The sequence below is a fragment of the Astatotilapia calliptera genome, chromosome 16 (assembly GCF_964374335.1).
Source record: "Astatotilapia calliptera chromosome 16, fAstCal68.1, whole genome shotgun sequence".
Taxonomy (NCBI): domain Eukaryota; kingdom Metazoa; phylum Chordata; class Actinopteri; order Cichliformes; family Cichlidae; genus Astatotilapia; species Astatotilapia calliptera.
Window position 1 is genome coordinate 15,756,379 of NC_137437.1, and position 26,147 is coordinate 15,782,525.

Below are 26,147 nucleotides of genomic sequence, written 5' to 3' on the forward strand. Positions count from 1 at the left end.
CAGCTCTCATGAATTAGTGGAACAACTGTTATTTAATTTGGCTTTTAATGATAAACTACAAATTATGAACAATGATTTCATGCTCTCCTTTATTTCTGCGGTCAAACTGGAGATGGTACAACTGATGAAAATGGACATGCACACTCCCACGAATCCATTATGAGTACTTGGCACACCGATTACATCAGTTTTCTTATGATTTCATTTGTCCAACTGTGATGTATCCCTACAGTGCACTTGCTGTCTTCAATCACAGTATTGTTCTCTACACAGCTGTGCTGCACCGTTCGTCTAAGACACTTAACATTTTCTGGGATGTTTTGACAGCTTAAAATTTCAGTCAAACCACCTGATTGACTCCAGAGCCCTTCAATTTCCTGACCGGAAATAGTCTCTTACATAGTTTCAATGACTCTAAAGTTTTTAGCATAACAGCCACGCTACTATAAGACAGCAGCTCACTGACTTTTCTGTTGAGAGGCTGACTTGTTGGTGGGAAATTATCAGTATGCACTAGGCTTATATCTGCAAAAGGTCCTCACCTAAACCAGGATTTGTTCTGCACATGCACACACTTCCTGTCTGAGCATTTAGTGCAGCTACATCGATTTGTTCCTCCGCTATGATGTTATTTCAGGAAATTACATTTAATATGCTTTAGTTCTATTTTGTTAAATGCATACCCTGTAAGCCATACATTATTTATGTCCCTGGGTAACAACACAAACCTCACATGAATAAAACATAATCATCTAAACTGTGAAAGAAAGCATAAATACAATTCAAATGTATTCCAGAGCCACTCAACATGATACAGCATAAAACAGCAGTGACGGACGTTTATCTGTATGGGCGTTTTGTGTTTTTTTTGCAATGTTCGCAGTCTGAAGATACATTTGACTAAACTTCAGCATCCATTCAGAGGAGTTTTTGTCCAAACGTTAGAGACTGACAGATGTTTGCAAAGGGCTGCACTCTATCTTTAAACATCTTTTCCTTCTTATCTTTTGCTTAAGGGGGGCTTTTTTAGCCTTTGAGATAGGGTGGTGGAAAGAAGACAGGAAACACACAGCCATGAGTCTATTCAAACTCAGGCCTCTGCAATAGCCTTATGGCATTTGGGCCACCTGCTCAACCCAGTGAGCGATACTACTGTTGCTATTTTTGTATTGACTGCAGTCTTCATTGTTTTGAATAGTAGAAAATCCTCTAAATATCAGAAACATTTTTAATTATTGGAAAAAAAATCACGTTGTCTTATTCTTATCTGACTCATGATTTGAGATTAAATCTGTCTGCTGTGTTATCTCTCGTCAGTGGTACACTAGTCCGGACTACAACCTGTTCGGTCCATACATGGAGCACCGCAAGCTGCATCCTGACCAGCCCTTCTACATCCTTCACCCTAGCTATGTGTGGCAGCTCTGGGACGTGATTCAGGGCAACACAGAGGAGGACATCCAACCCAACCCCCCATCATCTGGCTTCATAGGTGAGTGCACACTCACGCATGTCTTGCATGCGTGCAGTGGTTGCACATGTGATGCACGTCTGTCCCTTCAGCTGCTTCTTTGTTGTTATCTTTGCAGATTGTTGCCCGCTCCTATAGCAGATATATATGCACACAAACACACGCACGCTTGTTTGCTGATGGTGTCACTGAATGCACAGTGACACCATCAGCAAGTGGCAGGATTATGCAAAATACCAACACACTCGAAACCAATATATTTAAACAGACAGGAATGAAGATATGCACTTCACCTTCCTGTCCTGTTGCACTGTGCATTCTTATACATGATGCTAGGAAAACGGGAAATTGGTTCGGTTGTCTTATTCTTGAAAAGCTGCACACATCCTGAACTTGCTAGGGAAAACTTTCCTGAAATTTCTTTAAGTAGTCTTCATTGAATTGTTGTCCAGGCTTCTTGAAAGATTTTCAAAGCTCTTTTTTGGATGTTGTATTTTTTTAGGCCTGCCAATTCTTGTTTTGTCCTCCACCTATCAAGTTTCCTCAAATATCTCAAGGAAACACCGCACACCATGCTGAGATATGGCTATTTTTCAGCTAAAAGCTCTTTGAGAATCACCTTAGTGGGAAACATACTATATTATGCTTGTCAAACTGGCATTTTCCAGATTCGTCTGAAAAGATTCTGCTAGAGAAAAAAAACCCACATTTTTTGAAACAGGAAAGCAACAAAGACTCCACAAGAACACGAAATCTAAGTAGCATTCACGCTAGTGAGCAGATATTTGGTGTACAAAGGGAAAAACTTGCAAAAGCATAAATAAAGCATCAGCTATAAAATATCTAAACAGCATATTAAAAAAAATAAGTCAATTCAAATTCAGCGGACTGCAGAGGGTTGCACATGAGCGCAGAGGAGAAACTGGTCACTCTTTAATCTAATTACACTTTTCTTTTAGCTTAATCCAGCAGCTCTGCTGCATCACAACCCAGGAATCTGCGCTTTGGTTTGCCGTGCATCGGGCGACCCACGTTACAGCTGGTTTTCATTGTGACTGCACTTGATAATCTGTGAATCAGTCGCTGATTACACAGCTTAAATGGAAGGCAAAAGAGCTTTACACTGGAGAAACAAAACCCTGCTGAAGTGTTAGGCATGACTGCCTGTATTTAAAATGTCACAATGTTCCTTGGAGGACTCTGTTGTTTATATTTGTCATGTTACTTTAAATTAGACTGTTTTCCACTCAGCTGAGATTTTGACCTTCAGGGGAAAATGAAAAGCCGTCACCCATCTGTTGCTGTTACAGGATGTGTTTCCATTCTTTTTGGTTTTAGACATTGGCGTTTTGTCAAAAGTGATTAAGAAAAACGTATTATTTTCTGTTTTGTCCTCATTTGCACCTCTTTCATTTAGGAAATACAAGAAAAGGTTCCTTTTGCTTTTTATAATATTCACAATGTCACACCATCCTCCAACCTAATTTACGATATATGATACGTTCCTTTTTCAGCAGCAGACATTTTTATTAAATCATTTGAATCCAGCAATAAAATACAATTAAACTGGTGACGATAATGTTATTTGTAATACCCAGCATTTCTGAACAGACTACTCTTAAAATTAATTTCATCCGAGTCACAATTACAAACACAATTTGACTTAACTAATAACACAGTGCTTTTCTTGTTTTTATTGAATACACTGAGCAGTCAGCTGCATCGCAGACTGGAAAGAGTAAGCAAAGCTTTTGTTGTGGCTTATTTTTTTGCTTGCAGCCTCTTGAAGAAGCACCAACCTCAATCACACATTTTCTGAAGGTCCTGAATGGCACCGCACAAAAGTGAGGAGGAAAATGACTCATCAATATTTTCTGCAACTCTATGTCAGTGGGTTGAGGTCTGAGCACTCTGACCTCACTTATAACTCCCTTAATCTTGAGCAGGTCCTGGTCCATTATAGTTCTAGATCTACAAAAGCAGTAAAATACTGATATCTGCTTTATGTCTTGCAGTTGTCATTTAAGTAAGGCCAGCTAAATGTAATCAGTTTCCCTAAATTTGTGCATTGTGTTTCCCAGATATGCCCGTAATGTCCATCAGTCATCAGACTGGAATCCTTTTTCTGTGGCTGGCCGTACTGGATAATCATTTTGAAACACTGGCCCTTTTATTCCGGAAAGAAGATGAAATCATACCTGCAAAAACTCCTGCAAAGAAACAACTTTGTAAGACCAACTAAATCATAACCAAAGAAAGCACAGCACAAACACAAAAACGAACACAATTCAAATAAACGCCTCCATGCAGAACAAAACTGAAGTACACGCATGATAAAGGTTCTGGGGGCTTAACCTTTCGAATTCTTCAACATTTAAAGCCAAAGCAGCAGGAGGGAAAGAGGAAAAGCAGAGTTAAATGATGCTTTAAATGATCCTTGCTGATCAAATCACAAGTCTGCGCAGTGACCTCCCCATTTACAGTGACACAGCGACTGAAAAGCAGCAAGGAACAGGCGCTGTTTTACTGGTTTTTTTTTAACTCTTTGTTTAAAATGTAAATTTAAAAAAAGATCCTGTAGTTCAAAAAATAAATTTGGCCTTTTTAAACTGTAGGATGAAAACTAAGAATATGTAATATACTGAAATATATATAATATATACTGAAATGAATGTAATGCATACACATCAGTTCGGAAACAGACTAAAACCTTGAACCCACCACAGTGACGGTGCCCTTTATTAAAAAATACATATTTTTAATAGACGCAAAAACGTAGAAATAAGTTTGAATGAAGTTCTTACCTTTTTTTTTTTGCATGTACTGAACAGGAGAAGGTGCGTGGTGGATGATAAAACTGATTGATACCAACATGTCTGGTTGCATCACACATGGGTGTACATGTATGTGTGCATTTGCATACGTTACATGCATTTCTGTGGTCGTTTAGCACTTTTGTGTTATGTATAGTAAAAGAAAAAAAGGTTTAAAAGGGCACATTTATGGTCTACAAATACAAGTTTACACATAACACGAAAAAGCACATCTACTTTCTGAAAGCTCTTGTCCACAGTCCACCGGAGTTCACATTCTGGGTTATTCGTGCTTCATTGTGATGGCGGTGATTCCTGTCTGATTAATGCTCATGTTCAGGGGGTGACCTCTGGAGGGTTTGTGTGCTTGGTGTCTGCGGTGCTGTAGCACTGGTTGAGAGCTTCGGTGGAGATCTGGGCGGTGCAGGCCACCGTGTTGCTGTAGACGCGCCGGTTAAGGTGGATTACCGTAGTCTTGGACGGCATCGAGGTGTCGCCTTTCTCCGATGACCAGCGATCGCAGTGAAACAGAATCAGGAAACACCTGTAAAACTGAGAGGGAGAGGAAAATAGTGGAATCACTGCACACTCACAAGCAGGTGAAGGTGTTTTACAAACAGTAAACTGAACTGAAGCATTTCTCAACATATAGTAAAGAAAAAATTATTTGCATAGGGAAATGGTGCTGTCTGGATAAGTATGCAGGGTAGTGTATACAAAAGTTCACTTGGTGGCTGTAAATTTATTGGCCACAGTATTCTGTCAGGGGTGAAATCGAACATCGGACTTTTTTCTGCTTTGCACTCTGGGTCAGTTTCAGGTTAAAGAGCATTCAGCGTTTGCTCTCAGTCTGTTAGATATCTGTGTTCTCCATTGTTTTAAGGTCTTGAACCTTTCAAGACTGGAGTGCATATGCAAATGAAAATGGCCTAATGGTGTGTTCAGACTCACCGAAACTGTTGGTTTGCTTTTTGGAAACCGCAAATATTTTTTAGCCAACACCAGAAGCAAAACTGCAAATAGAAGAAGGCACTTTTAGCTGCTCTCTTATTTCCCAAAGAATCTCCATGGCGACTGGATCTGCATATTTTGATTTGGCAAAGATTTTATATCCTTTCATACTCTTCCTGACAACAACCGCCTTATTTATCCAGGCTGGGGACTGACAGCAGGAGTACACTAGTTGTAACCCCCTTTGGACTTTTTCTAAAACACTATACCAGAGAGCCACTAGAAGGAGAACTTCAGTATGATTGAGAACTCATTTATGATGTTGCCAAATTTTCTCCAAGCATTCTCCTTCTTTTTTTGCTGCACAAATATGCCTTTACATAAACTCTATGTGTAATCTAACTGTAAATAATTCCTTTAATGTTCCCAAATTGAAAACGAAGTGATGCTTGGGAAAAGAAAAGGATCTGTTGTCGTGGTAAAGCAGGTTACCTCCAGCACTTGGCGCTTCATTTCTTTGGAGGTCTATAGCACAGAACTTGTTAGGGTCTTATGACATCCTTAGGATCTTGTGGAAGTGACTCATCCATCCAAATTACAAATCTGTCATCAGTAACTCGTGTTTTTCAGCTTTGCCTTCATATTAGTGGAATACAGTTGTTAGGGGGAATATAGAATTCTAATAATGCCACAGACCACGGAGTCAAACTTAGCCCTCAGTCATGGTGGCAGCTCATCTGTTGGTACCTTACTGTTGGAGGTCTTGCTGCAGCTCTCCCCACTTCAGGTTTTGCACAATGGGGGAGTGGAGAGGTCTCAGAACATATCATCAGCCATACCAACAAATATAATTACTGTGGAAGGGATAATTATTCTCTCTGACTGAAGAGTCCTTGTTAAAATATATGTGTGAGGTCACTGTTTTTTGTTTTAGTTGCATTTCACAGAAAAATCCAGAACTTGCTGAAGCAGGCAAAGTCGAAATCTTCATATATTATTCACAGTGTTATAGTTTTCTCCTCCCCTCTTTCAGCACAGTTGAGCTTCACATTTAGTCTCTTTGCACATTTTCAGATCTAATAGAAATTTGTCAAGTTTGTGCTAAATTCCTTTTCCGAAGACGTATCGAATGCCCGAAAGGCTCGCACACCTTTGATAATCAGATGTTTCCCACCAGGCCGTGTATTTATTATCGGCCCACGCTGATAGCGACCTTTACGAAAACTGAAAGGATTTACCTTATCTCCCGGCTTTAAGAGTTCCCGTTTTGTGAATGTCACGACGGGTTTGTAACGTCTCTACTTTGATCCCCGGAGCAGATAAAATAAAATGGATGTCATTAACTTCTCTTTGGCCATAAGTTTAGATTTTGGTTTTACCAGATTGCTTCCAGGTGTGAATGTGTGTTTTGACAGTGGTCCTGGGGGACTATTGCCTTGAAAAAAAAGAGAGAATAAAAGACAGGAACAGAAGGTTTTAGCGTTGTATTTTATAAGTATATGTGTTGTTTTTATGTTCTAATAATTTTGTAATGTTTGGACCTCAAATGTTTGGCTAAAAAGTTGAACTCTAATTTAGTTGGCAAGTGTTGTGTGAAAATATTTATTTTCTCCTGTATGCTGACATTGCAGGTATCCTCCTGATGATGGCGCTGTGCGAGCAGGTGCACGTGTACGAGTACATTCCCTCCATGAGGCAGACGGACCTGTGCCACTACCACGAGACCTACTATGACGCTGCGTGCACACTGGGTGCCTACCATCCTCTCCTCTATGAGAAAAGCCTGATCCAGCGAATCAACATGGGCCCCGTGAGTGACCTCGAGAGGAAAGGACGCGTCACTCTTCCAGGCTTCAGCACCGTGAACTGTGACATCTGATATATGAAGCCTGGCCTCATGAGCCCGGACGTCACACACACGAACACGCACACACTTCTGGCCTTTTCAGGCTGACCATGGGAGAGGTGCAATAATGCCCCTATGGACAAGGAGGTTGAAGCTTGCAAGTTTCAAATAAAACCCGTGAAGAGCATAAGCCATAGCCCTCCAGGGACGGATAAACATAGAGGTTTCTGAAAGACCTTGTCTTTATTACGATGGTATACTTGACCAGAGGCTGGAAATTAGAGTCTCCAGGGTGGAGCTGAAAAAAATAAAATATAATATCAAATTTCTCTCTGCTTTAGCTGAGCCACGTTAGCTGTGGAGCTGACTAGGGTAGCAACTGATCTTGTTTTAGGTAGGCAAGTGAGTTTTTAATAACTGGGTGTGTTTCCAGTGATGTAAAATCTGTGTTTCTCAGTACTATGGATGGTTTTCCACTTTAAGGAACTGTCACTCTTTATAACGGCGAATTGTATAATTATTTTTTTTATATATATATATATATACTGGTCCAAAGGGTTGTGAATAAACAAATCATCCATGTTGAATGTCATAGGTACACAAACTCGACACAAAAGTACATGCAGAAGAATGCAAACTAAAAGAAAGATGAGAGGAGCTGTCAAAGCTGTCACGTTACTGTACATATTCCTGCAAAATCATCATAATGAGGGGTTGATTTCATACTACTGAGCTTATTACTGAATTATTGTTCTGTGCACGCTGACTGATAACCACCAGTTTGTCACGTTTTGTTTGGGGGGGGGGGCATTTGTGTACTTAAATCAGAGTAAACGGGGCCAAAACAGAACAAACAGGTACTCAGAACAGCCGTGACCCTGTGCCTAGCAGTCAGCTGAACACTTTCCTCGGGTTGCCTTGTGACTGTTCAGACACATGCAGTACACACTCTAGCAGGACTGCAGTACCAATCAGTTCGATGTGTGGAGCAGTAGACTTTCCGAAGTGATGAACATCAGGGGATCCTCCGCTCTGCCTCAGCAATCACCAGCCCCTGTTTGTGACGGTCAGTTCACTCTCTATTGAATGTAATTTTAACACTGCGTGTTGTGGCCAAACCCTTGCTGGAGCTCATCTCTGTGGGGTTATTTCTTTATTGCGTAACAGCATGAAGTGCATTCCCTACAACTATAAATGTCTCATATTTTCTGAATCCTCTGGTATTAGTCTGTGCCTACCCGCAGCTCAGAGTAGAGACAATTATGAAAAAGGAATTTGGACCTGTACTAACCTCGGATTTACTTTGTCTCCAAGGTAGGGGGGATTTTATGTTTACAGAGTGCCGTGTCTTCAGCGAGCTCGAGGTATTCGGTCTGTGGGAATGAGAGCATCTTTTTTTCTTTGTAACAGATTGATCTTGTGCCATTCGTTGTGGTTTGTTGAAAGATATGAAAACACAATAGGAATGTTGCTTTAAATAGAATGATGTCGCTCTTCAGTAGAAACACTAGAGCATAGTATCATTTAGATAATAGCTGGTGTTAACAGGAGCTGGATAATATCTGGAATTTGTCAGTATTTACCAAAGGACATAAGCTTTTTTTAACCCCCTCCTGAAAAAAACATTTACGACTTAGACAGCTAAAGACATGAACATGGATCCTTATTTTAACCATGTTTAAGACCAGTTACTACCACTGGTGTTTTTTTTTTAAATTAAAGTATTTATGTACTGTAAATTTTGATATTATGCATTTATGTTTACCAGATTTAATAATCAGATGGCAATTCAGTAAATTACATGGATGACAAACGTACTGCTTCACATAAAGGGAAATCAAAAAATCAAGAATTTGCTCATTCTCACAAGAGCTTTTTCTTGCACTCGTGTAGCTGACTCAGTTGAAGTTTTATAAAAATATTTTGAAGTTTTGCTGTGGACACATTTCTTTTCCAAACCCCCATAAGTACTTGCTTTTTGTCCAGACAAGTCATTTGACTTTTCAATTAATTAAATTAGTAGCTGTAGCAGGTGTATGACAAATATTTGGATCATTTTGCAAAAATGTTATGTATTTTATTTTTTTCAAATCTCCCACTTTAATTTTGAGTTGATGCACAATATCCCCCTAATTTCTAGTTAACAATGTAACATAAAATCTTACGCCCACATACCTAACAACTACACGTGATTACTATATGGAGGACGTGATCTTTCTCTTAGAGCTCCGAAGCTGACAGAGTTGGTGAATATCAACCGAGCACAAATAAATGAGGCGCCAGTGATTGTTCTGTAGAAACAAGCAACATTTCTTTGTGCGATGCTACGAGTGTGTTCATCTGTGCCTGCTAGAAATCGAGTCTTAGTTGCTCCGTCCAGGTCGCCGTTTACACTCTGGAAGCACCGTTCACTGTTATCTTTGTGTTAGCATGTTTGCCTTTGCAGGTGCTTGTTGGGGTTTGATTCCGTGTTTGCAGCAGTGGATATCGGTCTCTAGCCTGGCCACAGTTTGCCCTTCACCATCACATCCATGTCCCTTTGTGCAATAATTTGGGAAATCTGCCCACACCTCTACACTCTGCCGTTTTTGTTCCCACACATGAGCACACGTGAAAAGGCATTTTTGTCATTTTTGTTGGGTTTTTCCCCCTATTTGCTCAAAAAAATGAAGAACGTTTGTAATGTGATTAACAACTTGTTGTTTTATTTGTAATGTTATTACTGAATTAGCTCAGTAATGCCAAACATTACAGCAATAGTGACAAATGTAATGCGATTGCAGTAACGCATAACTTTGTACTCTGCAGTACACCCAATCTTGACTGTAACAGAGATTTTAATGTATAGAGGAGGTAGTTTAGATGCTTAATAAAGGACTTATGATTCATTTTAAACAATGCAGGTTTTTTCGCTCTGCTGTACGTCTTAGAATTGCGATAAACGATAAAATGTGCTTGTGATTGTAGCACACTGAAGGTGTGAAAGCCCTGAACGTATTGTACGTGTGCATTGTAGTAACAGGTTACTTTCCAATGCACAGAGCATGCAATTCAGGAGCAGGGCTAGGTCTTAAACTGTCTGTGCTGTACTGTGATGCAAGTAGGCACCATTGTCTTTAATGTTGTGAAAGGCATTCGTGCTTGCAAGGTTTTCTTTTACTGAAGTGATGTTTTGCAGATTTTATTGCATGCTTGTGGATCACATTCATCTGCAGTGCGGCTATCAGCCGCTCCATGGAAGTGCTTGATCAGGTGCAATGCCTTCTGGCTACTTCATCTTTGCATCTTTAATATTGTGCCAAATCCCATCTTTAATTGTGTTCCAGTTTGGGTGGGTTATTCATGGGATGAGGACTCAGAGTAACAGTAGGACTTCTTAGGTGCTTCTTTCTGCAAAAGTCGAGCTTAACTGAATTTTGTATTCTTTTTAAGATGGGACATTGTAGTCAAACTTGACATTAACGTTCTTTGGTTGTGAAGTAGTGAGTTGAAAAATATGTTTGAAGACATGCGTGTAACATTTACCACTTCGAGCCTCTTTCTGTCTGCTCTTTACTCTCGAGGCCTATTTTTCATGTCGAGTTTTTAACAAGTGTTGTGGGGATTTCTGTACCACACTGCCTCTGAAGAATTGTTTAACATTTGTTCTTTCTATAACTACCTTTTTGCAGTATTCTTTAGATGAGGAAGAGGAAAGGAGTGAGTAATGAGAGTGATTGTTCTGTTTCCCTTTTAAGAGCCTTAGGGCATTGTTCTTGATTTTTTTTTTATTTCTCTTTGGTCAGTGAAATCTCTTGATATTACACTTGAATTGATATTTAAATCAAGCAGTTCTATGATTTCAGCTGTTGTTTGTCTTTTTCTACTGTGTAAATAAAGCTGTTGTACATGTTCAAATCTGTTTTTCAGAATTATAACTCTTGATTTTAGGTAAGACACGCACATGCACATAATAGCGACTTACCTGTTTGTTCATAAGTATATAGATGAGGGGGTTGATGACGGTACTGCTCTTGGCGAGCAGTGAGGGAACTACACTGGCCACGGGGCTAATGATGTTGGGTGGGCCAAATGTTGCCATCATTGCCACGACACCATAAGGCATCCAGCACAGCAGGTAGCAGGCTGCAGTGGTCAGCACCATGAACAGAATGTGGTACTCTCTCCTCCGGGCTGCAGTCTTTCGGATCTTACCCACCTGCGAATAATGGAACAGGAGAGAGAGGAAAAAAAATATTTCTGGAAAATTTTGATTTGAATTTCCTGAAGTGTGTCTTATATCTAAGAAACGTTAAAATTACTTCTTTTTCACTGCTCTCATGTAGTAATCACAAACAAAATGCAGCAGTAGCTCACCTGGCTCATGAGTCATCACAAATCTTACACTGAAAAAAAGTGACTGGCCATCTCTTGGGTTTATGTAAACATCTTGCGTGTATTTAACACAATTGCCTCATGCTCGGTATACCGAAAAAAGTAAATTGGGTGGTTGTTACATTAATAAAGTCTACCTTGTAATTTGAACACAAAAATTTCATGTTTCTATCTTGAACGTAATTAAATCGTGGATCTGTATGAAATTCAACAACTTAATTTGTTCTTGTTGAGATGACATGATACAATCTAGTAAGAGTGGTTAGTTGCTGGACTCATGAAATTCACAAGATCGCAGGAGATTTCAAACTGCAGGAAAATCACTGGAGTTATAAGAGGCAGACAACTACACACACACCCACGTGTATGCTTTTGCTATTTATTGTGGTTTAACCTGTCATGGACAAAAACATACAAAAAATTCTGCATCAAGCCTTAGAAATCATAGCTTTGCTAGTTTTGTTAGCCTTGGATTGGTGGCATGGTGATTAGTGCTGTTACCTCACAGCAAGAAGGTCCTGGGTTCAAATCCACAATCTGGGTATTCTCCCTCCCACAGTTAAAAGTCATGCAGTCATTAGAGTTTAGTTAGGTTAATTGGTGATTCTAAATTACCTGTGAATGTGAGTGCAAATGGTTGTTTGTCTCTATGTGATAGACTGGTGAATTATCCTGACATATTTTTAGATATATTGGCAAGTATTTGAAAATGTCTCTTTTATAATTATAGTTTTCTGGGTGCAACCATTTAATTTTCAATCCCATGAGAGCCCACTGATTAAAATTAATAGCAAGGGTGAGTACTCATATACCTCTTTTCCACCAACACAATGTCAGTACTGGTGTGGACCTAGTTCCTCCTTATTGAGTGGTGAGAACCATGCAAACTTTGACAGGTTTGACAACTGAGGATTATTTAGCTGTCTGCCAGTCGTTTTTTAGTGGAAATGCACGGAAGTCTAGATTGGGCACTGGCACAAGCACTGTGTAAGTGAAAAAGCCATATATCTCCTTATCACTCCAACGCTGCTGGTCGATTGTTAAAGGTGTAATGAAACATATTCTAATTTGAATTCGTGATTATGTGACTAGATTTATATGTGCTGAAATGTAGCTTCTCTTTGCAGGAAGTTAGCTAGAGCAAAGGGAGTGATGCACATGGTGTTTTTTTAACACTTGTGACTTGGACACATATTTCAGTAAGTAGTTCATTTATTATTTCTGTCTAGTTTTGAGTGTATTTTATAGTGTTTGGCAGTTTTCTGATGTTTTTATTTTTGTCTAATTTAACAAAGCTAATTTGAAGGTGCTATCCTTGGTAAGCTAGCCTGTTAACTGTTACTGAAAAAGTAGAGCACTCACAAGTTTTTATTAGTATCATTAACATTCTATTACAGTGTACATATAGTAATATGTGTTTTTTTTCTGTATTCAGTTTTATTTTTGTGGTAATTCTTCATTAAACATTGTAAAGTTTCAAAGTAATCAAGGACTTATAGTTTTATTGAAATATCAAAGTGTTAGCTAGCTTTCTACCTCTGCCAGAAACCTGCTGTGAGGATTGCATACCAAACAGTTAACACAGTGAGGAAATTGTGTACTACTGAGCAGCAACTTTAGAAGAAACTATAGTTGGTATTGCCAAACTGCTTGGCCACCCCACTGTACACCATATGATGACTACTAGTTAGGAACATTTAGTATATGTTTGTGATTTTTTTCCTCTTATATAGTGAAACAGCTCTGGGGTCTGTCTAGTTTTACTGATCCAATGTTAACATCTGTCTTCTGGATGCGATTAGGAAATTATATCAACAAGGAGCTAGAGTGTCTTGTGCTTCCGCCTGATGCCCACCTGCTTTCCCCTCAGTATGTTTCAGCTTTTAACTGATTCCTTTGTCCAATATGTGTCATTTTAGCCTTGTGTTTTTTGCATGAAATCTTTAATATGCGCAACAACACAAAAAAACAACATAGACTTTTCAACATCTTGAAGCTTTGGCAGGACATAAGGACAATAAAAGCCTGGAGGAGTAAGTTTCATGACAGTACCCGACCTCCTTTTTTGATAACACTATTGATGAGTATTGATGTTTTTCCATAAAAAAAATCCCATTTTAATTCATCTGACTACAGCTTCACTAAATGGGCTTTGTTTTTTGTTTGTTTGTTTTTTTCTTTGCATGGCAAAGCTTTCATTTGTGTTGAACTATGTTCAGTGACGATAGATTTCTGAAGTCTTCGTGAGCCTTGAAAAGAATTTAGAGATTCCAATTCCATTATCAATATCACTTATGGATTAGATTCCTTGTCAATTCTCAGTGAGTTCTCATTGGCTCCACTTTAAAACATTACTTTTGTGCAAATGAACTGCATGCTCTGTAGTCAAATATTTGTGCATGTTGGAGGTTTTTCAACATGCACTGATCACATCTTTGTTGTGATCAGTGTTGGGTCATTACTCCAAAAAAGTAATTTGTTACACATGTTACACAGAATATTTTTCATAAAGTAATGATGTATGTTTTACTTTTTAATGCAGTTAGTTACTGCTAGGAGAAAGTAATATGCTATAGTTAATAGTTATACTACTCATTGCATTACTTTTGTCTGTAAAATGACCTGAAAAAGAGTGTCTCATAATTACCATTTAACAATATAATCCTGAGATGGAGGCTGCAGCCTAACTGCTCCTCAGTTTGTTACCTGTTGAAGTTCACAGTCTGGTCACTGGACTGACACAGCTCACACAACTTTAATGTCACTCTGCGCTATTGGCTAGCTTAGCGTGCTGTCTGTGCTTGCCTGTCTTCAATGCGGTTTCCACTTTACCTTTGCGCTTTCATGCTTTGTTCAATAAAATATAAATAAAATGTCCATACCCACACTGCAGACTGCGGCACTGTTTCTACTCTGGCATACAAACTGAAATCAGCTGATCATACTACTGCTAGGGAGGAGAGTATGTCCAGTCATCAAACCTCACTCCAAGAGGAGCATTGGAGATTTGTCTCGAACACATAAACACTGGCTAACTGTGTTTTCTGAACTTGGGGAACTCATTTGATCAAGTCTCGTGGGAGTGCTTTGTGAGTATGGGGTATCAGACAATGCTGTGGGCCATCCAATCCCTGTTCATCTGTACTCTGAGCTTGGCTTGCACAGGTGGTTAGAAGTCAAAATTGCTGTCTGTGGGTGTTTGACTTTTTCATAGATTTTATCTGTATTTATGTACAGAATTTCCAGGTGCAGTCAAGGGACTTGGGGTGTCAGGTTGGTTTCAGGATCTCGTCTCTGCTTTTTGCAAATGATGTAGTTCTATTAGCTTTACTGAGTGGGGACCTACAGCTTGCGCTGGGCTACTTTGCAGTGTGAAGTGGCTGGAATGAGATCACTATTGATTTACCTGTAAATCTACATCCCTACCTTCACCTATTACCACAAGCTGTAAGACAGAAACAAGTTTACATCTCTTAGCTTAGATGGATAGACAGAGGGGAGGTCTGGGCATCTCTTCTTAGACTGCTGTTCTCTTTACACAAACTCAGATAAGTGGCAGAAAATTAATGGATGGATATGTTACATGTCACAACTTTTTATGAGTATGTATTGTAAAACTAGATAATTTTCTTTTTAAACCGTATGCATGGAGATCCCAGTGCATCACCTTATCAGCACCAACACAGAGTTGCCTGGTTTAGTTCAGCAATAAAGCATCAGCCAAACTGTATAAAGTTAGATGCACTCTTTGATTTAATGCAACCTGAACTTATTAGGCTGGAAACTGGTGTCCTGACAAAGGAAGGTCAGTGTGTAAAATGTTATGAACTTAACAGCTTATTTAAAGTTAAACAAAAGTAATGAAACTGAAATAAAACCAGTTTATCTCATATGATCCAAACATAGATAATTATACTTGGAGGGGATTTGAAAAAAAGCTGCTTATTGATACCAGGGGGTCAGTCTGAGTTCCTGAAGTGCTTTAAATCCACTATATTAAAGCAACCTAAAACAAACCCAAGAAGATGGTTGAGTAGCTTAGGCTTTGTCTGAGTCATAATGCTGTGATAATCCTCTGCTACCCTCCTGTTGCTCTCAGGAATAAATCTAAAGCAACGGGAGTGGAACATCTTTTATTTATTTACCCAAGACAAGTGAAGTCACTCACTTAAAAATAGAAAAAAAAATACCCATGAACCAATCACCAAAGAAACTGTGATTGGTTGACTGATTCCCCGCAAACCGTGTTACGTTTCTTTGCTTTTATTTTTATGTAAATGAGCAGAAGGCATGAATATATTGCAATTCATCAGTAAACTCATCATAAACATCTGTGTTCTATGAATATGACTGTGGTGGGAACGTATCTTCTAGCAGCACTGCTCTGTTCCATTAGCTGAGTGGAGTACGTAGCTTTAACTTTGATGGGATAGATATCGCCTTGATTTATAGACTGTCAACCAAATCTGACATGTACTGTTGATGTATTTAGCCAGAAACTTCTTCAATCAAACTTCATTGTAGCTTTGCAGAAAATCTCATTGATGTCAGATTATGTCATCTGTCAGATTTTATAACTTCTGTCTGAGAGATATCTCGGATGGATGTGGAACATGTCAGGATTTTAAATAGGACTGACAGAAAAACGTTTACCTTTCCAATGTGATACCACATGAACAGAACAAATGGGAAAGGCTAAATGTTTTCAGGTGTATTCTAGATTTTCAGCAAGTTTCATGCAAATAGATCAGTGTGCAGTAAAAATCAGAAGACTTTTGTTTGCAGTGCTGCTCTATTTTAAATTTACTAGAAATTTATACTGTTCAGAAAAACGAAACAGTTTTGTTGACGGGTAAATACATCAGCTAGCTTTTATTTTTCTTTCTTTAAATCAGCAAAAATAAAAGAATGGGCAGATCTGAATATTTGATGGTTGATTACAACAACTTTATTGACCTTACATGCATTTCACGCTGGGGACATTTATTTCTGAAAATAGCCCTGCTGGGACACGACAGATTAGATGACCCAGTGGGTCCTCGGAGAAAAGTTGATAACCCTACAAAGACTTATGATAATACAGTCAAAAGCTAAAAGTTCAAAATCTATCCAGTTGTCCAGTGCACAAAACCTACCCCTTCCTCTGTCTTACATGTTAGTTTTATCTTAGCAGAGATCTGTTCATATGAAGCTCTGAAGCTTTGTCACCTTTGTCAGTTATTAAAAAGCAAAAAAGCTCTTTTCGGCCATGTTTGACATCTGCAGTGTTTGGTGTTCAAAGGTGCAAAATCACTCTAAGCAACTTGTAGCTTTATTTTTGACACCTTATTCCTAAAAGAAAATACAGCATAGACATTCACATGTATGCAGTTAATGTGTGACTAAGTGTCAGTGTCTGACAGCTAGTGTGTGTACCTGTTTGACTGCCCAAAGCAATCTGCTGTAGCAGTAGATCATCACTATGACAGGCAGACCCAAGCAGAAAATGAAGAGGCAGATGATGTAGGCGTGCGATTGGGCACTGTTAGCAGTCCAGGACACAGAACAGCTTGTTCCTGCCCCCTCTATGCCATAGCTGCTCCAGCCCAGTAGGGGGGGCACTGTCCAGAACAAGGAGTACAGCCAAGAGCCCCCAACGGCTATTAGGGGCTTACGGTAGTCTGGCCCACGCTTGTTGTAAACAGTAAGGGTGCTGTAGCGGTCGTAGGAGAGGATCACCAGAGAGATCAGCGAAACTATACCTGAGAAAGACAGAGATGTGGAGGCGTGAGGCAGTGGGGGTAGGATGTAACTGGCTCAAGAGGGCAATAAACATTTATACAGTTTATAATACAATAAATTGCAACAACGGGCAGTCATAAAAGTACAGAAAACAATATTATATGATCTTAGTCTTTAATGCTGATTGTTCTTGAAAAAACACTCACTTAAAAGTGAGGAAATCTTAAAGGTGATTGCAAGGTACATGAAGTTTTGAGCCAATAAACTTCCACCAGAATCACAAAAGCCAACAGCATGGTACTCGTGGGAAATTCACGAGAGTACCAAATCAATAGCTTTAATCGATTTTGGGTCAGGTCTTTACAAAATATTGAGCTGCTGTATAAAAGAAATAAAGATTGGAAGATTTAATTAAAAACAAACAAAATGTTCACTACAATCAGTGAGAAACACTTGTTCACCTTAGCTTCAAAATGCACCTCAGTCAAACTGAAATATCTGTGAGAATGAATCTCAATCACAATGACTCATTGTGTCTGATCTTACCTGCAGTCAGTTAGGATTTAGACACTGTGCTAATGGATTGTCACAACAAGTGATTCAACAAACAGCCACCTTCATTGTGCTAATTAATTAAAAACATTTCTTTGAGGTGTACCAAAGACTGTGCACATCTTCATTTAATATCATTCACGAAGAAATGAATTACATTTGGATAATCACTGTCAAATATAAAGCTTTGTGTTCTTATAAACCTTGCCATTTTATAATAATCTTAATAATTATAATATTTTTTGTGACGACACAGACTTGTCTGTAGAGACAACGGAATTTTAAGAAGTGACTGCTTGGCCATTGAGTCTTCATCTGTCCATGTGTACAGCACAGTATAATCGATGCTTAATTACTAAATAACTTTTGTTTCCTATGTATTATCTGCTTAGAATGGTTGTACCAGAAGGAGAGAGTAGCCTGAGGCTATGACTATACTGTGTACAAGTCCTATCTCTGCCCTACGCATGACCAGCACCCAGTGCTTCCAAGACACAAGAAAGAAAAACCCTCAAGAATCCATCGGAAATGCTACCAGGTCATTTAATTTGACCTTTATGAGAAAAACGCATAACCGAGAACACAAGAGGATCCAAAGCTGTCTGCAGCCACAGAGGAAAAAATATTTCATGTAGAGCTTGGTGGTAAAATTGGTGTCTTTCCCAAAAAGCCAAGCATTACACTGTATACAGAGGGATCACCCTCTGTATACAGTGTAATGCTTTCCAGCATCATGATGTTTTTTTTCTGTCTAGCAAAGTCACCATCCCATAACTATTCATTTCAGCTCAATCTGTCAGTGCTTTTTGTGGTGCAGCATTTTTCCTCTAAACTAATGCATCTACCTCCTTGAACTATGGCTGATTGGATTTACCCTGGTAAATGGCCTGTGTTTGTATAGCGCTTTACCAGTGCCTAAGGACCCCAAAGTGCACATCCAGTCATTCACCCATTCACACACACATTCACACACTGGTGATGGCAAGCTACATTGTAGCCACAGCCACCCTGGGGCGCACTGACAGAGGCGAGGCTGCTGGACACTGGCGCCACCGCGCCCTCTGACCACCACCAGTAGGCAACGGGTGAAGTGTCTTGCCCAAGGACGCAACGACCAAGACTGTCGGAGCCGGGGCTCTTTCCAATTACAAGACGAACTGCTAACTCTTGAGCCACAATCGCCCTGATCGCCCTACCATCCCACATACTGCATTTCACTGCTTTACACACAGTGCACACATGAAGCATCAGACATGAAAGAAATAGATATTTGCATGGGATGTTTGATGTGTTTGTAAATTACAAAGTAGTTAGATTAAGTGAATGTTACTGCATTTTGCAGAGCATCTATTTGCTTCAAACTGCTCTGACCATCAAATTGTCTCATTTTTTTCTCTGCAGTTTATTACCTTTCTCATTTACACAGTTTGCACAGTGTTACTATGTTATTAACACATGCCAAATTAAAGATACATCACGTGGCAGCAGTCAGAAGTGTATCATTGATGAGATTTCCCATGTTATTTCTCTAAACATACTGGTGAACCTAGATAGCTGATGGCAAAAACACAACAATAGAAGAAACCAAGTGTACTCAAAGCACACAGCTAATACATCTAATCTAATAACTCCTATTATATGCCAGCCACAGACTGTGTTAGGTAATGCTTCTACTAAACTAAATTTAGCTTTATTAAAGGTCCAGTCTGGCTGGCAAGCTCATCCTGTTTAATGATTTTATTTCCAAAAATTATCTTGATTTTATGTTCCTAAATAAAACCTCGTAAAACAAAAACAATGGTTATTATTGAAACAGCCCCTCCAAATTTCAGTTTTATAGACCCTCAAAATAAAGTGCAAAGGATTGACTAGATTGCCATTAGGCATGACTTTAACATTGTTAAGTTGGTGTTTTTAATATGCATATTGATCAACACAGCAATAGCATTACCAAAGAACTTTTGTGTATTCTGGATCATTTCAGACTCGTATCATATCCTACACCTAGTTATTTCCAAAGGCCTGTGGCCGATACTGCTCTCTTTGACAATAGGGTGTCTTTTTTGACCATCTCTGCGGACAGTAGAATCAGAAGGTGCTTTCTTAATAAAAAATTACATTACATTGTCTACCCATTTTTGTCTACCCATTTTTTAATGGGTAACGCTCTTTTTAATACCTTTCCCAATAAACACTGGGCATCTGATAGACATGCAGCTCATGTCTATATTGGGTCTGTCGGTCCAGGAGCTATTCTGGACATCTATTCGACATTCATGGTTGGGCATCCAAATTGTGGACCTAGTTTGAATGTCGACATGTAGACGTCTATGACAGCTACAGGAAATTTATATGATTAATATATGTAATATTATAAATTTTGGAATTCATACTACAACGTGTTTAATAAGATTCAAAGAGCATTTGCATTATATATGGTTCATTTTGTAAGTATCCTGTTTTATTATGAAGAGCTGATTGTAAGAGCAAATAAATGTGGTTGTGATCGGTAGCTGGACTGAGAGAGAAGTTGCAACAGAAAGTACGAATAGTTTGTACAAGTATGCATGTATGAACTGGACTACCTGCTTGACAGTCTTTGTTGATGCACACATTTTGCAAATTAGCTGTGAGAAGCTGGGGACATCCACTGATCACTCAGCATTCCCTCGTGCATTACTGTTACTGTACAGAAAACATGCCCTCCAGCCTCTTAAAAAATGGGACTACAGAGCCTCCAGAAGCAGTATTAAATTGATGTCAAAAATTAGTAGGTTTGACATTGAAAAGACATCGACAACGACCGCATTTGGACTATAAATAGCCTGTACACAGAGGGACGGATATCAACACTAGATGTTAAGCAGACGTCAGAAAAAGACGTAACCTGGCGTTACAAAACAACCTCTTCATTGGACCAAAATTGTACACCGGAAAAACGACACCCCAACAACAACACATCATTCCGATGTCACTTTGTGCAGTATGTTCAGTTTAGATGTCTTTAAAGTAATAAACAATATTCATCTAAATAGTGACAGGTCAAAAAGTCCTAACACCCAATGACACACAACTATCGGTGCTACCTCAGGACTATGGTCCCCTACACTTTCACAAAAGTTGCAGTAAACAAATTATTGAGTAGATATGCCAAAAATTCCTGAAAATGAACTCAGAAAAGACTGAAATTGTTTTTATTGAAAAAGAAAAAAAAAAGAACGAAAGTCTATAAAAGCCTGTCTATAAAAGATGCTTAAGTCTTAAATCCAGACCAGAAATCTTAGCATAATTCTGGACTATGGCCTAGATTTTCACAGCTAGATAAAAAAAATTAAAAAATATTTTTTAAAAATGGATGCATGTTTGAAGTAGATACAGATGAGAATATTATAAGAGTATCTTTATTGATCTTGAGCACATTACTCTATTTTCAAATCTCTGCACTGGTTTTTTTGTGTGTCAAAGGACAGATCCTAAAAATACTGGTACAAGTTTACGAAGCATTTAATCTACTCGTGCCTCACAAAACACCCAGAACGCTCAGGTTAAAGGGAACGTACCATTTATGTACATTCCCATATTTAGAACGAAACAAAAGTGAAGCAGTTTTTATGGTACTCACCTGTGGAACAAGCTTCCTGGACAGCTGTGCCAAGATGAGACACATCTGTTATTTCCTTTAAATTACAGTGCCTAAAACTTTTTATTATCAACAAACAATGTCTGCAGGATCCTCTTAACCTTTTGTTTATTTATATTTCAAGTGGGTTGTTCCCTGGTTTAACATATTGTCTAAAGATTAGTCATTGCAGAACAGAATAAAAGAGTTCACTCCCACAGTTTTACCTCTGTTTTGACAAAGTCTGGTCCATGAATCAATTTTATTGGAATTTCACGTGAAAGACCAACACAAAGTGGTGTACACGTGAGAAGTGGAACGAAAATCATACATGTTTCCAAACATTTTTTACAAATAAATAACTAAAAAGTGGGGTGTGTGTAATTATTCAGCCCCCTGAGTCAATACTTTGCTGCAATTAAAGCTTGCCAGTTCAAGGGGGTCGAATACTTTTGCAAGCCACTGTATGTAACAACACAGCTGTGAACATGGGAAACAACTCTTCTCTTGTTTGTTTTTTGCTTCTAATTGTTGTTTGTTCCATTTCCATAATAATTATGTGTAAATGCCATACACAATGATATGTATTCATATGTTTTACATGTTCTATCTCTCTCCATCTTTCTATCCCTCTGCATAGCTTCGGCTTATGTATTTGTATAGTGCTCTACAAATACATAAACACATTTTGGTTGAATTTTAAAAGCAAGCAACATCAGGGAAGTAACGCAACTACATCCACTTAATAAAGTTTATGTAGCTAGCTGAATAAAGCTACCATGCAAGACCTCATTGCTCAAACAAACCTGGCATTTAAGAAATGAACTGTTAGGAGACATTTTCTCTTGAAATTCCAGAGATGCAAAATATGCAGCACTGAAACCAGAAAGACATACCAGCTGATAAATCAAATATTTGAAACCTTTTTTTCAGTCAAACCATTCCATTTTTGAATAAATGGTGCAGATGCTTATCAATCTACCATTACAGATTTAAACGTGGTCAACAAAGCTTCAGTCTGGCAGATTTGGTTATCACATATAATGATTTTCTTGAGTTTCTCAACTGCCACTTTATCTCAGTACCTTCTACTATTGTGTGTGCCAAAAATTATAGAGTGGCACGTTTGTGGAAATTCCTTTTACAATATGTTAAATTTATGTACAATATGTTAATATCTTCTATTCATATCAGTCCTTTAATGCTTAAACCATTATGAAGCTGCAAGTTACAGGACTGCTACTGAAGTCTCCAACATTCACCCCAAGGCTGTGTTTATGTCATGTCAGAGATAATGTAATTATAAGTGTCTGGTGTAATTAGAATTCATGTCAGCCTCTTACTTGTATATTGAACATGACACTTAATATTAACACTTAATCGAGCCCCCAAAAACTGAACAAATTAGGAGATGTCATCTCATCCTCTGCCTGGGCAAACTATTTTCTGTAATTACACTTATAAACCCATATTAAATGCATGTGTTATATTTTCAGTACACTGTATTTTAATCCTAACACATCCAAATTTATACTTATGCAATTGCAACACTTGCAAGTCGGTGACATGGGAAATGCTTTTCTGACTGTTTTTTTTTTCACCAGTTTTTGCAATTGTGAAAGAGCACATGTGAAAGATGTCAAAGGGTCTAGAACAGGGGTGTCAAACTCAAATACACAGTGGGCCAAAATTCAAAACTGGAACAAAGTCGCGGGCTAACGCTAATATTTATTGAAAAAAATTTTTTTCCTCTATATATAAGAATGAATCTTTTCTTATGGACTCAAACAAGTTTTGCTGAAAAACTGAATATGGAACAAGCAAAGCTTAATACTAAACAATATATATATTAGCTGTATAATACCAGTAGGCCAGCGCTAATAGTAATTTGGTATGGCTTCGCGGGCCAAATGTAATTAGGCTGCGGGCCAAATTTGGCCCGCGGGCCAGAGTTTGACACCTATGGTCTAGAACAGGGGTGCCCAATCCCGGTCCTCGAGAGCTACCGTCCTGCAGCTTTTAGATGCATCCTTGTTCCCACACACCCGAATCAAATGAATGGCTTGTTATCAGCCCTTTGCCAAACATGATGGCATGCTGAAGAGGTAATCAAACCATTTGATTCAGCTGTGTTGGATAGGGATGCATCTAAAAGCTGCAGGATAGTAGCTCTTGAGGACTGGGATTGGGCAGCCCTGGTCTAGAAGAACCGTGGAGAACATTATGCTGCCTCTAACGGCATTCAACATGTTTAGTGGCAAACCATGGAGGCATATCCATGGATGGTCCTCTACAGGCTAGGCAACGACACCCTTACTGCCATTAGGTAAGGGGATAAGATCCTTGCCAGACCTTATGCTTAAAAACCAATGAAGTCCTGCTCCACTTATTAGTACCAGACTGACAAAATGAGCTTCTGTAATCTCATATTAAAGAAATGGGATAGGACTTTACATTGCTTGCACAGAAACACAATTAGTTCCACTTTCTTTACCTGAATATATGAAAAAATGCCAAAGATAACACGGCTTGAAAGGCATAAAATAGCATTTCTGCAACAACAAGGCGATTCCCAAGGAGTATAGCTCAGCATTTTGTGCAGCGTATCGTTCAAAAACTGGCAAAAGTGAACAAGTGGAGGACAAAAGAAGTGTAAGGACTATGAATCTATAGCTGTTGAACAATATCTGAAAGTCCTGTCCTTAAACAGGAAAACAACTAGCAAAGACCTGACATAGGACCTGGGGGATGCATATGGCTTTTCAATTATCCACTGAAGCCTCAACAGATATGTTCTGGTAGAAAGATGGATGTCAAGATGCCATTATTAAGGAAGGGAAACAGCCTGATTTATGGCAAATTACACAAGAATTGCACTGAAATTCAGTGGCAAGGGGTCTTGTGGAATGATGAATCCAAACCATTAGTGTGTTTGGAGGAACAGTGAACATGTATAGACATCAGTAAAAAACGGTGGAGGCTCTTCATGATTTGGGACGTCATTTCAGCCAGTGACGTTTGGGATCTTGTCAAAATTAAGGGAATTGTAAACACAGAAAAGTACTGTAAGATTTTGATTATTATCCTTTATTCATCTATTGAGATTTAAATCTCATTTCCCAGAGAGACCTGCAATTATCTGTCATAGACTCACCTCCCCACACCTCAGTGAAGTCAGATCATCTTGGCAGAAAACAGAACAAAAGGCAGTCAAAATCTAAAGAACAGCTTTGAGATTTGTCCTTGGATAAAGTCTCTCTGAAGGCTACGAAGAAGAAGACGAAATCAGTCAGCTTGCCTAAGAGGTTTCAGGCTGTGTTGAAGAATAAGTGTCATATCAAATATTGACATCCAAGCTTGTACAATTGAATTCAATTTGATTAACATAGTGCCAAATCACAATTAGAGTTGCCTCAAGGCGCATAAGGTACTGACCCTACAATAATACAGTTGCACTCTTTCTGCCTTATATACTGTATTCCATGTATATTTGGATGTCTCATTTTCCTGGGAAAATACAAATATTTTCAATTGCCAGTGCAATTAAAACAACGTTAAGACATCCATTAAGCAACCCCTCATTCTATCGTGTTGTTTTTAGCTTTTTTTGTGGCTGAACCATCACCTTCAGATGAAAAACCCAAATATAACAGATGCACTGCCACCCTCCAACTGTGGCTTTTTTCCCTGCCTTTTTGTGTCACTCTTGCTAAGGCTAAGTAAAAAAGAAATACAACAGACATGCAATCAATCTGTTGTTCTGACCTCATCCTCACTGATATCTTCTGTTATTAAGGTTCTGCAGCTTACAGGCTTTAGCTACTATAAAGTATAAGACAGCCATAGCCCCTTCTGTTATAAGGACATCAAATAATGTTTGGGTCAGTGTCAGTCCCTGTAAAACTTGCTAACATCCACAAAAGTAACACAGAAAGACAGCGCTGCGGTGGTTAAGTGTCTCCTTTAGGCATAGTAGATGGTTGCAAAAAATAAATACCATATTTAATGATTAATATTTCAGGTTTATTTGATTCTTTTTGGAATAAAAATCATGTGTGGTGGCAGATTTCTTTTCTCATGTATTAATCACATATTTTAATCATATCACATAGTAATAGTAATATCACTTTCTCTCTTTAGTATAGTAAGAGTACTGTCGACAGTTTGCATGCATGTAGAATGTTATCACAAGGCCCCAAGTTTTATTGCACCTTCACAGAGGACCCATTGTAGACTGGAAGATCTCCAGACATCTTGCTTTAAGGGAGGTGATGGGTGGTCGTAACTTTTCTTAGGGTGGGAAAGGGTCCAGGTTGAGCTGGACTGAAGCTATAGGGAGACGTGATGTGCTGTGGAATGTTCTTTGGTTGAGAGTGTCTGTGATGGTGTATATAAGACGTCAAATTTCAGAGATGATGCTAGTGTTTTGGCTGGGAGGTTTCTCTCCATATTGCAATATGTTATTAAACCGTTTCAAAACGCTCACTGGCTGTGTTGCAGGTTACTGTTAAAATTTCCGTAACATATGTCAACTTAGTTCCTGCCAGTCACTGTTTTCAATGTGAATGTTAACCAAACATATACAGAAAAACTAATAGAATCCAATCAGTGGTACAGTGTTTGCACATTTTAGCATTTTAGAGTTTCAACAGTTTGCAGGATAATTAATCAAATCTGATATTCAGATATTCAAAAGTACATATTGCCCTTAGGTATTAACATTTATTTTAAAATGAATTCTTTTTAGTATTTCATGAATATTAACAGTGCAATGTGTTATTGCTGGAATCCAAGAAAACA

The 26,147-nt window shown here is 38.7% G+C and overlaps 2 protein-coding genes across 4 annotated transcripts in view; one reads left to right on the forward strand and one right to left on the reverse strand.

The window, feature by feature from the left end:
* Positions 1-7,394, forward strand: part of st6gal2a (ST6 beta-galactosamide alpha-2,6-sialyltranferase 2a) — a 42,454-nt gene extending 35,060 nt beyond the window's left edge. For all 3 annotated transcript variants that reach the window (XM_026144070.2, XM_026144069.2, XM_026144071.2), the window contains 2 exons: positions 1,318-1,492; positions 6,867-7,394. In XM_026144070.2, coding sequence (XP_025999855.2) covers positions 1,318-1,492; positions 6,867-7,114 — 423 coding nt within the window. In that variant the 3' untranslated portion in view covers positions 7,115-7,394. The remainder of the gene's footprint in view (positions 1-1,317; positions 1,493-6,866) is intronic.
* The window catches only part of tmtops2b (teleost multiple tissue opsin 2b), a 28,011-nt gene continuing 6,352 nt past the window's right edge, over positions 4,489-26,147 (reverse strand). The window contains exons 2-4 of the mRNA XM_026144074.2: positions 16,871-17,196; positions 11,046-11,279; positions 4,489-4,836 (exon numbers count right to left, since the gene is read on the reverse strand). Coding sequence (XP_025999859.1) covers positions 4,621-4,836; positions 11,046-11,279; positions 16,871-17,196 — 776 coding nt within the window. The 3' untranslated portion in view covers positions 4,489-4,620. The remainder of the gene's footprint in view (positions 4,837-11,045; positions 11,280-16,870; positions 17,197-26,147) is intronic.